Below are 13691 nucleotides of genomic sequence, written 5' to 3' on the forward strand. Positions count from 1 at the left end.
CAATGTAAGCAGTGCACAGTCCTCGGTAGTCTCTCTCTTAACATTTTTGCCTTGTTCAACCTCCTCTCTGCTCCTCCTTTCTCTTCACATCATAAACAAATAATCCAAATCCTGGAGACATTTGAATGATCAGCTTTCTAATAGAGCATCCCTCACGGAAACGAATGTTTACAGTTGCAACGACTCATCTTTAACGCACAGATTGACAGCTTGACACTGTGTATTAAACTGTGTAAATGCCCTCCCTCCTACATCAACCCTGTCAATCAGTCAAACTGCTACTTCTTCTTACCACTATATGTACAGGTGGCAGCCCCTTCAGCATGCTATCAGGAGCCAGCAGAGGAGAACAGAACGGATCCTTGACCACTGGAGACGTGTGCAGCCTCATCTCAGAGAGCTGCTCTGAGCGCAGCGGCTCAAACCCCAGGGGAAACTCCCTTGGGTGCTCCAGCTCTGATCCCTCCTCTCCAGCAGGGGGTGGTATGGCCACTGAAAACAGGTCGTTGGACATGGAGCCATCCGCATCCTTGGAAAGGAAGAAACTCACTTCTTCTGGCTACATAAAAGAAGAGGTAAGAAATAATTCAGGTGAGGTTAGACAGCTCTGAGTCCAGGGAGAAGGTAATGTCAAGGAAATAAGAGGAAAGGCATAAAATATTAGACAGGCAAACTTGATTACAAACACACACGCAGCACTTGTCCTTGTGAAAATCTTTTAAAAACCTTGGCTCGGTGCCTGAGACTCTTGGCTGAACAAAACCCCATTTCAAGGAGGAAAAGCATATTTAAAATCTTGCGTCACCCCTGCTCGCTATTTCTCCCAAGCCAGCCACTAATCCAGGCCGCCTGTGTAAAAGACATGCAAGGATAATCTGCAATACCTTGCCGGTACCTGCATAACCAAAAAGTTTTGATATCCAGTCAGCATTTTATAGCCAAATCTATTTATGAGGCATGGGTGACATAATCTCAGCTGAGTTCATTGAGATGAAACATGCACATCACAGCAGGGTATACAGCATTGTATGACAGAGGGCCAAAATGTCTCCAAGCTGATGAACTGCTCAGCCTCTTAAAAAGGCTACAGCTGTACGCTAAATCGTTTTAATGCGAGCTGTATGCGGGCAGAGATAACCTGATCACAGGTGGGAGGCTGGTGTGAGTTCTCCTCATTGCAGTGGTAAAATAATTATCATCGAAATACAGGTTGAATTCCCCAAACAATCCTCACTAACAGCCAAGTGTTCTTTTAAGCAACAGCCCTTAGCCATTTAATGCTGTTAACTTCTTGTGGATAAGAGCATCAACTAAGAGCATGCTAATCTCAATGTAAACATGTTCAAGCGTGACGTACAGTGTGCTCGGAGAGCAGCGACGTGCTGCGAGAAGTAGAATTGTTGTGGGATCCCAGGTCTTGGCAAGTCTGGCTCTTCACAGATAATTTCCTGGACGGGAAGACTGAGTTCTCTGAGGCTACAGGGGGGTCAGCGTGAGGAGATGAGAAGGATGCCTCCGAAATGCTCTTCCTCACTGTGTCTAAGAAACCAGATGGAGAGAGAGGGTGAAAATAGACCAAAGAATGACACATTTGGCAAAACCAAATAAAAATGTTTGAGACAAATACATGGAGGGAATTCAAATGGATGAGATTTTTTTTCAGACACCAGAAATAGTAGTAAAAAATGGGCCCAACACGCTCAAAAAAATTGGAGAAATTCCAGTACACACATTGGCAACTGTACTCACATAATTTGGACGTGCCCTAAATTAAGAACATTTTGGGAAGAAGCCTTTGAGGCTCTTAAAGATGTGTGCCACCAAATCTCACAATAGATCCAAGGGTGGCACTGCTAGACGAAATACAAGAAGGCACTGATGGAAGGGCTAAGACGTGTCTTTCACAAATATTACTAACAGCAGCAGTTAAATGAATTATAATTAAGTGATTAAAACCTGAACTCCCAACTTAAAGATTATGGACTGAGAAGGTATGGGAAATCTACCAGATGGAGCAAATAACATACTCTTTGAGACTCCTGAAAGTAAAACTAAAAATGTATTAAAAGACAGAGCCCTGCAATGGTTATACTAATATTCAATTTCAATTCAATTCAATTTTATTTATAAAGCCCAATATCACAAATCATAATGTGCCTCAGAGGGCTTTACAGAACACGACATCCCTCTGTACTTGAAACCTCACAGCGGGTAAGGGAAAACTGCCCAAAAAACCCTTTAACTGGGAAAAAACATGGTAGAAATCTCAGAAAAGTAATCTAATTCCTTCAATACACTGTCAGTGATACATGTGACTTTGTCTTCCCAACTCATCTCATCTCCTTATGTACACACACACACACACACACACACACACATATACCACACATCCCCACCTAACTCCCTACCCCTAACCCCGATCCATCCCTTTGTTTTGTTTTTTTGTGTTATTATTCATTCTTTTTTCTGACTTGTACCTTTCTTCTACTCTAACCATTATGCTCAAGACTTCTAGCTGAAGTATTTTTTTTTTTCATTATTCATTACTATTGAATTTCAAAACGTCCAGTTTGCAAGGAAGGTTTCTTGCCAGTGTGTAGGAAATCATTGGACAGATTGGCAGAAACGGAATATAATACAATAAGTATGTTTTCTTTAGTATAAAATCACCTGAAAATAAGACTTCTTGTGTTTTCGTTGACTTAAGAACGAGCCATTCATAACTACATACAGAGCAGGTCCTGTTCTACAGAGTCTGCCTTGTTTCTGCAGTAGCTCACAACACACAAACCAAACAGTCTGTGCATTCCAGTACCCATACTTCCATACTATAGTATGCCAGAAAAAGATTTAGTATGCCCCAATACATAGTATGTCAAATGCAGTACGTTAAAAATAACCAGGATGCTCTACTACATCCTGTTTGATTTTGCAGTATTCAAGCCAGCATGCTTCTCTGGCTATTCTCTGCACATTCTCTGCACAGCGAAAGATACATCACATCCACTGAGCCATAAACAGATGACAGCTGATCGACAACTTTACTTTTAAACTATGGACATTGCAAAGTAATAGCAGCAGAGCTCTCCGGGTTGATCTCTATCTCTGGCGAACTCGGTAAGTGGAGTTTTTCTGTTATCTCCAAGGTAACGGATATAAAAGCAAGCGGGTCAAAGTTAAGGGCGTAACAGAGAGACAGTAGTATGTCCCGATTGTGTGCAGGGCAGCTGGAGTGCCTACTGAAAGTAAAAAGAAAAAGTATGCGATTCAGAACGCACCCAAAGGCTCTGGATGGATTCACGTTTTCGTGCTAGCCACCATAGTTAGCTGCTCCTCTGTGACGAGCAGCTTCAAAATAACACTGATTTTTAATGTGAAACTGCTTCACTCAGTGTTTTTGCCGGTTACAATCACCACATCCTTTGTTTCGGAGAGGAAGAGACCTCTGAAGATAATTTGGCTCCCAGTAAAAACCTCCTGAACCAAGACCACTGAAGGAATCCTAGACAAGGACAAGTTTCAGCTGGTTGCCTCATCTGTAGATGCCACTAAATCCACCTAAATCTTACACACAGCAACTTTAAATCTTTATTCTATTTTTACTACATTATCTATAAACCATATCGATTCAGCTGAAAAAGTTTTTTTTAAAACTGTAGGCAAAATTGTGAAAATGATTATGTAAGTCGCTGAAACTAAAATAAAAAGTGAGTTAAAAAATGTTTGAGACTGACAGAAAGTTAATTTAAACATTACCTTGAACCACACAACCTACAGTATATGGTGTGTGTACAGGATAAAGAGACCACTCACATTTACTTGGGGTCAATAGCAGCTGAAGGACACCGGGGGAAAAAAAAAATACACAAATAGGAGTACACAATCACTTTCACTTATTCTCCAGTTTCCACTTATCATATGTCCTCTGGTTGACAGCCAACAGTTAAAAGCCTAAAATGCTAATTGGGATGTATCAGGAAGAAGAGAGGAGAGGTGGGTGGAGGAAATTCAAATAGTGCTGTCATGGTGATATCATCCGCCCGCCCCAGCCGTCAAAACACAGCTGTAAGCGTCGTCATGGCTGGTCTCTTCACAAAGAAAGCTCTACCGATCTCCCATCTCTTTAATAATGAACCATCTCAGCACCATGATGGCCTTTTAATAATGTACACCCACCAATGACAATCTCATTAGTTTGGGCTTGCAGCTGTGGGGGTGTCACCTAGCTAAGGGGACACCGGGGAAATTACGATTCGCCACCAGATTTACGGTGGCTACAATTAACAATTACTGTCGAAGCACGGCTGCTCATAAGAGGTGAATTGATATGAATGGGCTACGGGAGTGTTACGCAACAAGGTGGGATAAAGTCATAATTGGTTGGCTGAATGCTGAATAATGGGGATCCATGTCAATAACCTCCTCCATATGGGCTTTAAATGAAATTTGGGGCCGTTGATGTTGCGCTCATAACACTTAAATTGGCTTAATGAAGACACTGACAATGTGGGCAGCCCACACACACACACACATTCACACACACACACACACACACACACACACACACACACACNACACACACACACACACACACACACACACACACACACACACACACACACACACACACATTGAGATCTGATCTGAGCTTTCAGCGGATAGACGTGATCAAAGACAGGAGCAGATTGCATCTATAGAAAACTTTGAACACAGTAGCTGTCAAGCAAAAACACATTTATGCCACCCACATCGCGTCTAATGTTCCCACCTGACTGCACATGCACGCACAAACACACCCGTACACACACAGTCACAGTCGGTAGTATACCAGTGGCTCCTCGTGGCGCCTCTGCAGCTGTGCTTGGAGAGGCTGAGGCTCTGTTGGGATCCAGCAGAGACTGGATCCAGTTGGTGGCTCCCTGTCGGAAATCTCGGAGCAGCAGAGCCGTGTCTCTTCTCACCAGGCTCAGCGTGCTCACTCTCTCTACCTGCGTCTCTGTCTGCGGCTCATTGCCTGGAGAAGGAAACACAGACGAAGGCTTAGCGGGGAAAGATAGATGTACAAGAGAGATGAAAGTGTTTTTGTTATTCTTCAATCAGCATGAATGAGTAACAAAAGAGGAGATGGGAAAGCAATAATGGGAGCGCTATAATAGTAAAGAAAACCACTGCCAGAGCGGGTTCAATACTGCAATACAGCAATTTGTATTATAGACAGGAATACATAGTGATGACAGAAAGAGTGAATAGAAGATGATTAGTGTTTTAGTGCAGTTATTGAAGGCGACACAGGATAAACAATATCTCTGTGTCAGATTCTGGCATAGTTGGCCAATTACTACAGTCCTCCTTTTCTGGTAAGACAACAATTTATCAAAAGACTTGTAGGAATTTCTCCTGCTTTTCACTGCATTAATGACAACACATGAAAAACAATCTATATGCTAATAAGCCAAGTCGTTAGCGAAGATTTTTCAGACGCGATACAACACGGCGAGAATAAAATCCATAGAGATTTATGATTACAATTTTTTATATTATATGTACGCATTGTGTGCCACATGAGGAATTGAGACAACGGTGAGACCCAAGATGAGAGCGAAACACTTTTATGATTAATATCATCATTATTACAGTCTTGACATGAAAAAGATGGGCAGTGTTGACATTAGTTGAATTGACACAGAATGTGTTATAATTCTGCTCATCAGTCAGGTGTTTTATCTGTTGTCAAAGCTGCCTGCTTTTTCATATCATGAACTGAATACTGATATTTTGTGTTTAAGCTGCTGGTCAGGCTTGGTGAGTAATTTAAAAACATCAATTTGGGCTTTTATGTGGTTATATTAGAAAAGCTAATGGAATAAATTATATTAACCGAAATGGTGAAAAACAACTGTTCCAGCCCTATTAAGAAAAACAAAATCTTAATTTAAAACTAAACTTAAGAGGGAGTTCTGATTTTTTTTAAGTGGGGTTGTATGAGGTACTTATCAAAAGTCGGTATTTGGCGGTCAACATGCTCCCAGTTTGGAGAAGCAGGCAGGAGTACCACCACAAAAGCTAAGGATTTTACTGATGCAGACATGGGCAGCAGCAAAACATATGTTAGTTACTTACAGAAAAAGGCACTATATATTTAATTAACCGCCTTATTCCTACACATAAGCGTAACTGTGCCGCACACTCTATTATACCGCAGGTCAGTGTTACTGTGCCATCAAACTGCAACAAAACTTTCAAAGATGCGTGCTTGTTTTTCAAGGCTATTCCAACAAAGAAGTGAAAACAGCTGTGGCTAGTTGCACTGAATATAGACATCAACACTCCACCTGCAAGACGGAGACAACTCACTGTTTGCAGTTAACATTTCTCTAAAGAGGATTATGTAAAACCACTGCTACATAAGTGAGCAAGACACTTGCTGAGGAGACACTGCTGTACCAAACCATCAGGTGAAATTACACTTAAAGCCAACAAATAAATGAAACTAATTACCAAACAACCAGTGAAGGGAGTAGTGCTGGCATCTCCTGATTCAGAAAGATCCTGAAGTTGAGTTGTAACCAGGTCCAGGCATGGATAAATTATAAAAAACTGTTAGCTTGGGCTCTTTCTTGGCCTGCGTACTTCCCAGAAGTTTCCCTTCTCTCTTTTTCAGCCCGTTCAGTCTCCCTCCACAAAGGTTTTTCTGTATGCTCTGGTTCATAAAAGGCATCCTTCTGCCTCCACCGTAAACACCATTACATTGTTGTTGTCATAGTAACTCATTTTGTACTTGTTGACTCCTCCATAAACTGCTAAAAGGCTGACCCAAACAGCTGACCTGCGGAGTAAGAGCCCTTACACATGCCATGTTTTGTGCACCCTCAAATCCATTGTTTTTAATGTAACTGCACAGAAGGCACACTCAAAATCAAGGGCGACACCATCGCAGCAGGCACGCGTTCACATGCACCTGTTTCTCAGGATGTGACGACAGCGCCCTCAGATAAAGCTCAACTTCTGAAAGGCAGCTCCATGCACCACAGGTCATGTGACAACAAACAACCAATCACAGCCAAAAAAATATCTTCCCTTTCTTCCATAAACATCAGTCTATGATAAATATGGAACGCATGTTGATCATTCTAGAGCAGGGCTACCCAGAGCTTTACATCTGTCTCACAGGAACATTTTATACACTTAAAAAACAACTTCTTGAAGAAAATCGGCTCCAATATCTGGTAAATAGACTACGATACAGTGCTGGTTATAGTCACTTGGCAACGTCACTCCCAACCTGCCTCTGTGCCCTCAAAAGTTGGCACAAAGTAGGCACAAGGCACCCAGCGCCCAACCTTGTGTTGTTTTTCTTAGGTGGTAAAAGACATGACATCTGTTCTGGCCCTAATACAGTGTGCCGCACAGTTGCACTTATGCATAGGAACACAGAAGTTCTACAGTTGAGAAAATGTGGTCCAAAAGGAAGCTCTCTGACGGCAAATTAAAGTGGTGAAATATATTCTCAATATAGCGTCCACTCAAACTGATACTGTGTTTTTATTTAGGTGAGTCTTTTTTCAAGTGGCTAAAACACATCTTGCTGCTAACCCCCAAAACAGCACATTGTTTGGCTTCTGTGGCGGTACTCCCATCTGCTTCTCCAAACTTGGAGTGTGCCAACCACCATCTACTGTAGGTAACAGCTTAAACAGGTGGGCTTTGAGATGGGATTTGAATAATGTAATGCTGTCAGACTGTCGAATGTGTCAGGGTAGGGAGTTCCAGAGCCTGTGGGCAGTGCAGCTGAAAGCACTAGCACCCATGGCGCTGAGGCGTGAGGTGGGGGTGGTCAGGAGGCCAGCAGAGGAAGAGCGCAGGCAGCAGGAGGGGGTGTACTCCTGGAGAAGGTCAGAGAAATAAGTGGGAGCTAGGTTGTGAGGGGCTTTGAAGGTGAGCAGAAGGTGTTTGTAGTCAATGCAGTATTGAACAGGGAGCGAGTGTAGTTGGATGAGAATGGGGGTGATGTGGTCGGATGATTTGGTGCAGGTAATGATCCCAGCAGCTGAGTTTGACTGATTTGAAGCCGATTATAAAAGTACTTCATACAACTCCACTTCCAAAAATCCTAACTATTCCTTTAAGTAGCTGTCAGCATCATTATTGGTACCAACAATACACTGCAGTAAAGACCATGATGTTAAGAGTATGTATGATGTGGAGCAGCAGAAATACAAGTTGCTTGAAAGAAACTAAAATGGAGGAAAATAAATCAAACTTCATTCTCAACTCTACCAGATAAAACAAGAATCCTGACTTCATTTATTTTTGAACACACACACACTCTACCTGCGTAGGCACTGAGACACCTGGAGAGCACACTAAGTGGCAGCAGGGGATCCATAAGTGTCAGCAGACGGGAGGGCGATGCGTAGGCGGTCAGCAGGGTAGCCGGGTAGGCTGCCACAATGCCATCTGGCATTCGCACACCGAAGGCAGCAGCGCGCATCGATGTCGTCACACACAAGTTGCCTCCAGCACTGTCACCAGCCAGACACACTTTCTCTCCGGTCCAGCCTGGAGAGATAAAAATAGCAGGTAATGATAGAGGTGAAGAAAAACTGGAAAAGAAACAAAAAACAAATCAATGGGGGAAACACAGAAAAATGGAGGACAAAATAAAAACAGACAAGACAAAAAAAAACGTCTTTTTCTGCAGCTATGAGAAATCCACTGTGGTGTGGAGGAAAAAGCAGTGTGACGCAGATCAAGTAACAGGATCTCTTTCCTCCACCGTAACACTGCTGAATATTTGGCTGCTTTGAGGGGGTGTTGTCTCGCTGTCTGCCTCATGGCCGTGATATTGTCTTCTTGTACTACAGCACAAACATATTGCACTGCGATCACTGTTAATTTGACACAGCGTGCTTCAGCGGGCGGATGTACCCGAAACCGACCAGATGTCTTTTGTTGTCTGCCGGAATATTGAGCATCACAATTTGCGCGATATTGCAGAACAAAGGGTACAGTGCAAGACATCGTGCTGCAGCATGATTACTTTCAAAGTGATGAATGAATCCTCTTGAGCAGTACAGGGACTTGGTAAATGTAAGGGAGGATCTACAGAGGCAGTTCACAGGGCACCTTCACTCTGGGAAGGAGTTTTACCCTTTTTGTTGTGCCTGCTCATTAATTCTAATAAACCAACTTTCTTTTACCTGCCTAATGTATTTAGCATTTCACCTGCACATACTTTTCCCATTACCTTAGAAAGTAAACGAAAATGCACTGGGGAGCCAAAAAAAAAGAGCCAGTGCTCCGATATAAACAATGCTGTGTGAGGTGTGTGTACCCAGTAGGTGGTGGTTTCTCAGAGCCCAGCAGTAGGCGTAGAAACACTCCTCCAGAGCCCTTGGGAAGGGGGCCTCTGGGGCCAGAGAGTAGTCCACAGACAGGATGGGGACACCAAGGTCCTGGGACCAGCTCTTCAGATAGGGCTGCATGGGACAGGAGACACGGATATGCAGCGGTGAATTTATGAATGGAAAAACACTCAGTTTCATTTTCACAGTGAATAAAATACATGTTGTTAAATTTATGAGAAACAACAGCGGCCACAATAAAACACAGAGGAAGGGAGACAGAGGGAGAGAGATGTGTGGGGGTGAACATTAAGAAGCAAGGATAAAAAGTTATGAAAATTATGTGTCCCTCTGATGTCATCTGTCTGCTTTCTAGCTTACTGTCTAGACAAGGGGAGAATGAGCACTGCCCTCACAGTCACCTTCATTTCCTTTCTTCTTATACCAATGTAAAAAAAAAAAGGTGCCCACATGTCCTAGTTTGTGGGGATGAAGGAAAAAGACAAAGACAAGGGGATGGTGTGGATTTACAGGGATTGTCTCCAAAAACAAACTCGCTGTCAGAATACCGAGTGTTTCTCTTCTTCTCGTTGCCACAGTCAGGTTAAGTGTTTACTATTCTTATGCCAACCCAAGGCAAGTTCTTAACTTCGCAACTGCAATGCGGTGACCTTGAAATGTGAGAAAGGCATCAAAAGTTGACAAAAATATTCCTTCCACAAAGCATTCGTCCTTTCCTCCTCTGTCTTTATCCTCTTCCAACACCTTTCTGATTAGCTATGACAGGGCTGGTGGTGAAAGCGACAGCTCTCCATTCACAGTGCCAGGAAAAACACGGTGTGTGTATGTTTGCATGTCGCTTCACCCACCAGTGATTCAGTATGAAAAAAAAAAGTAGCAGCTCCGGCAGTCAGCTGTGCCGTCTTAAAGCGCTACCTGTCACAATAAATCTCAGAGTGAGACTGCTGACAAGTGAGTGTGCACGCAGTTCAAGCACTGCTCAGGTCAATGTGGGTTTGTACGAATCAGCAAAGGTCCGCTAAGGTGTGTGTATGTGTGTGTTTTAACAACAGCCTCTGTTGCTACTGAGTGTCAATATGTGCCAGAGTCCATGGGCAGGTGTGCCATTCAGACAGTTCATCATCTCCCTGCAGCTAAGGGCTCACAACAACTGACCCACAAGGCAGAGGAGACATATGGGTGTGTGTGTTTTTGTTGGGCTGGGACCAAGGCTAGTTAATTCTACATGACTCAGGAAACTCTTTTCACACACACACACATCCTATCCACAAAGAAAAAAACACACACTCTGGTTCAGAAGGTCCCATATCTGTTCTCAAAGCAGGAATTAATGGGAGCTGCAGTCCCACTCATTCTCAGACAGGCAGAGCAGTTAATCTGCAAGCTTATACCTCTACTGGGATCCTGTGTGTGTGTGGTCCGCACCAGAGTTGCTAAATGCACAGATGCCAGCACATCCATTCCTGTGATCTCAGCTTAATTGGGCACTGAAAGCACCAAAGGCTCCTGCCACTGAAGTCCAAACTCCTCATCTCGCCCAGACAACTGGAGAGACAGGATTGAGGAAAGGATACGGGAGTAGAGGACATCTGAGACGAACAAGGAACAACACTGGCCTCTGCCCTCGGAGAAACTTTTCATTTTCCTCTTTCCTCTTCTGTGGCCTTCCATCGGGGATTAAGAGAGCAAAAGGCAACTGGTAATATTAGGAAGGAGGCGAGTGCACATTGCCCAAATAAGACAAGAAGGGGAAGTGAAGAAAGGACACTAAGTGAACAAAAAGGATTTTGTGAGATATTAGAAAGATTTAGAGGGAGGATGTAATAATAAAAAAAAAAAAAAGGGCAAGCCCTGAAGAGGAAGAGAGAAGGATAGTCTGACAAGTCTTCCATTAGTGCCCAGGGTAATCTTTCTCTGCGGGGTTGTACAGTTCTCCGTTAATTCAACATGACAGCCCTGTTCACCCCCGTCTCTGATTGCTCCCTCTCATCCTCTGGTTGCTATGCAGCTGCAGATCAAGGATGCCCATGTCCTTGGCGATTTCACACAGCCATGTCTTGCGGTAGCTATAAGCAGCCGGATGCCACATAAAGACACAGCCACAGATGACCACATCAGCGTAGGAGATGGGGGGCCAAACTGCGTTAAAACAGGCTTTCTCATCAAGATGAACCAAGTAGGTTAAATGCTTCCTTCCTGCTGTTGTTACACAAATTGCCACTTATATAAAAATAAAAAATAAAACTGGCTGACAAAATAAGATTTTCTTTAAGTGCTTTCCAAAGTAAATGACAAGAGCCAACACATTTTATAAAGACATGATGCCAAGGCTTATGTGTGTGTGTGTGTGTGTTGGTGTCCCTTCGTCTATCAAAGTGAGCTAAAAATTTAATCTGGGACGTGAGCTCCTCCTCCATGAGAAACAAAAGAGGGGTGAGGACGAAGTGAATGACAGGAAGTAGTGATTTACATGAAAAAGAAGAGCCAGCTTTGTGTGCACCTTTCCAGTAAAGAAGGCTTGGAGGGAGGGCACAGTGTCTCTGGTACGTTTTCAAGGATTAATTGCAAAATAATTAGCTTAACAGCTCATTACATGTCACACTATTGACAGAGGAAGAGATTCAGACTGGTAACTCCTCTGCTGCTCTGCTGTCAACGACCGGCCGTCTTGTCAACGCTTCAATTAGCTGGGGTTCAATTACAATTAGTCTGAGAAAACACAGACAGAAATTGAAGCATTGAAGGGATGAGAAGGTGAGCTGGATGAGCTTTAATGACACTGACTTAAATCATGGGAAAACAACTGAGCCGGGTGTCTAATGACGGAGGTGTAGTGTTGTCAGCATTGGGATATAAGTAGGTACCACATCACATGTTATACCAATGTTTCCTGCATTTAGTGATCATGGTTACAGTAATCAACCGCTTTTATGGATAAAAAAAATCTTGGGACTGACTCATTCCTCTATAAATGCTGTTTAAATAATTTCTAATAGCAATCAATTAGTTGAGGGGAGCAAGTTTCCATACAACGTGGGAAAATATTCAAAACTAAAGTTTTTTTTTTTTCTTTACTAGACTCCCATGATACTTTGCCTTGGGGTAACCAGTTTATTCCCAGCTGGCTACCTGAGGCGGGTGGTGCGTGATTACTGAAATAATGACAGGAAAAAGAAAGCAATTTTCTCTCAGTGAAAACTGTTTTGGAGATGCAGCAGCAGAACTTGGTGTTCCTCAGGCTACCTTGTGTAGTCTACTCAAAAAAAAGAGACAGTCATGACTGATAGTGACAGAAACAGAAAACCAATGCGCACAGGGAAAGCTCCTGTGGTGGAGACCGCCCTCGTGAAGTGGATTGTTAATGACCAGTAATGTATAGCTCACTGTGACAACTGTACTGTATTTGGACTCATTTAGAATGTTAATGTTATCATATTTGAAACGGTCTGTAGAGATCAATTCGATTCAGACAAACGTGATCACTATAAGCAGCTTCCACTGTATAATAATCACAAATATTGTCACATAAACAGAGGAGGTAAAATACTACATTATAAAAATATGTGAAAAGTCCCTTGGTTGCAGTTTTTCTTGAAAAAAAATAAAACAAAACTAATCACTTTGCTTTTCTAGTGAGAGTAAGGAAAACTCTAGTTAGAAAGTACCATCTCACCTCATGTGACTTGGAGGTCTGGGCCACAAATCCTCCCCCGTGGAAGTGGATCAGGAGGCAGGGAGATGATGGGAGGCGCTTGGTTTTCAGCCCCAGTGACAAAGAGATGGCGCCCCCCTCAGAGCGGGAGAGAGATAGCAGAGTCTCGCTGTCCTGGAAAGAGTGAGAAAAACTAGAATTACCACCTCATGGTTTTATGCCTCTGCCAACCAGTCAGTTTGGGCTACACATGAAGGCATATACAGTGGTGTGAAAAAGTGTTTGCCCCCTTCCTGATTTCTTACTTTTTTGCATGTTTTTCCACACTTAAATGTTTCAGATCATCAAACAAATTTAAACATTAGTCAAAGATAACACAAGTAAACACAAAATGCAGTTTTTAAATGAAGGGTTTTATTAATGAGGAAGAAAAAAATCCAAAGCTACATGGCCCTGTGTGAAAAAGTGTTTGCCCCCCAGCTCCTGTTAAAACATAACTGTGGTTGATCACATCATTTCTGTAGCCACACCCAGGCCTGATTACTGCACACCTGTTCCCAATCTAGAAATCACTTAAATAGGACCTACCTGACAAAGTGAAGTAGACCGGAAGATCCTCAAAAGCTACAGACATCATGCTGAGATCCAAAGAAATTCAGGAACAAATGAGAAAA

General features: G+C 42.9%; 1 protein-coding gene across 3 annotated transcripts in view; it reads right to left on the reverse strand.

The window, feature by feature from the left end:
- lipeb (lipase, hormone-sensitive b) overlaps positions 1-13691 on the reverse strand; it is a 35208-nt gene that overhangs the window by 4538 nt on the left and 16979 nt on the right. For all 3 annotated transcript variants that reach the window (XM_050045964.1, XM_050045965.1, XM_050045966.1), the window contains 6 exons: positions 13039-13191; positions 9335-9479; positions 8332-8559; positions 4829-5014; positions 1358-1539; positions 293-559 (listed from right to left, as the gene is read on the reverse strand). In XM_050045964.1, the coding sequence (XP_049901921.1) occupies positions 293-559; positions 1358-1539; positions 4829-5014; positions 8332-8559; positions 9335-9479; positions 13039-13191 (1161 nt within the window). The remainder of the gene's footprint in view (positions 1-292; positions 560-1357; positions 1540-4828; positions 5015-8331; positions 8560-9334; positions 9480-13038; positions 13192-13691) is intronic.

This window comes from Epinephelus moara, chromosome 6, assembly GCF_006386435.1.
Source record: "Epinephelus moara isolate mb chromosome 6, YSFRI_EMoa_1.0, whole genome shotgun sequence".
NCBI lineage: Eukaryota > Metazoa > Chordata > Actinopteri > Perciformes > Serranidae > Epinephelus > Epinephelus moara.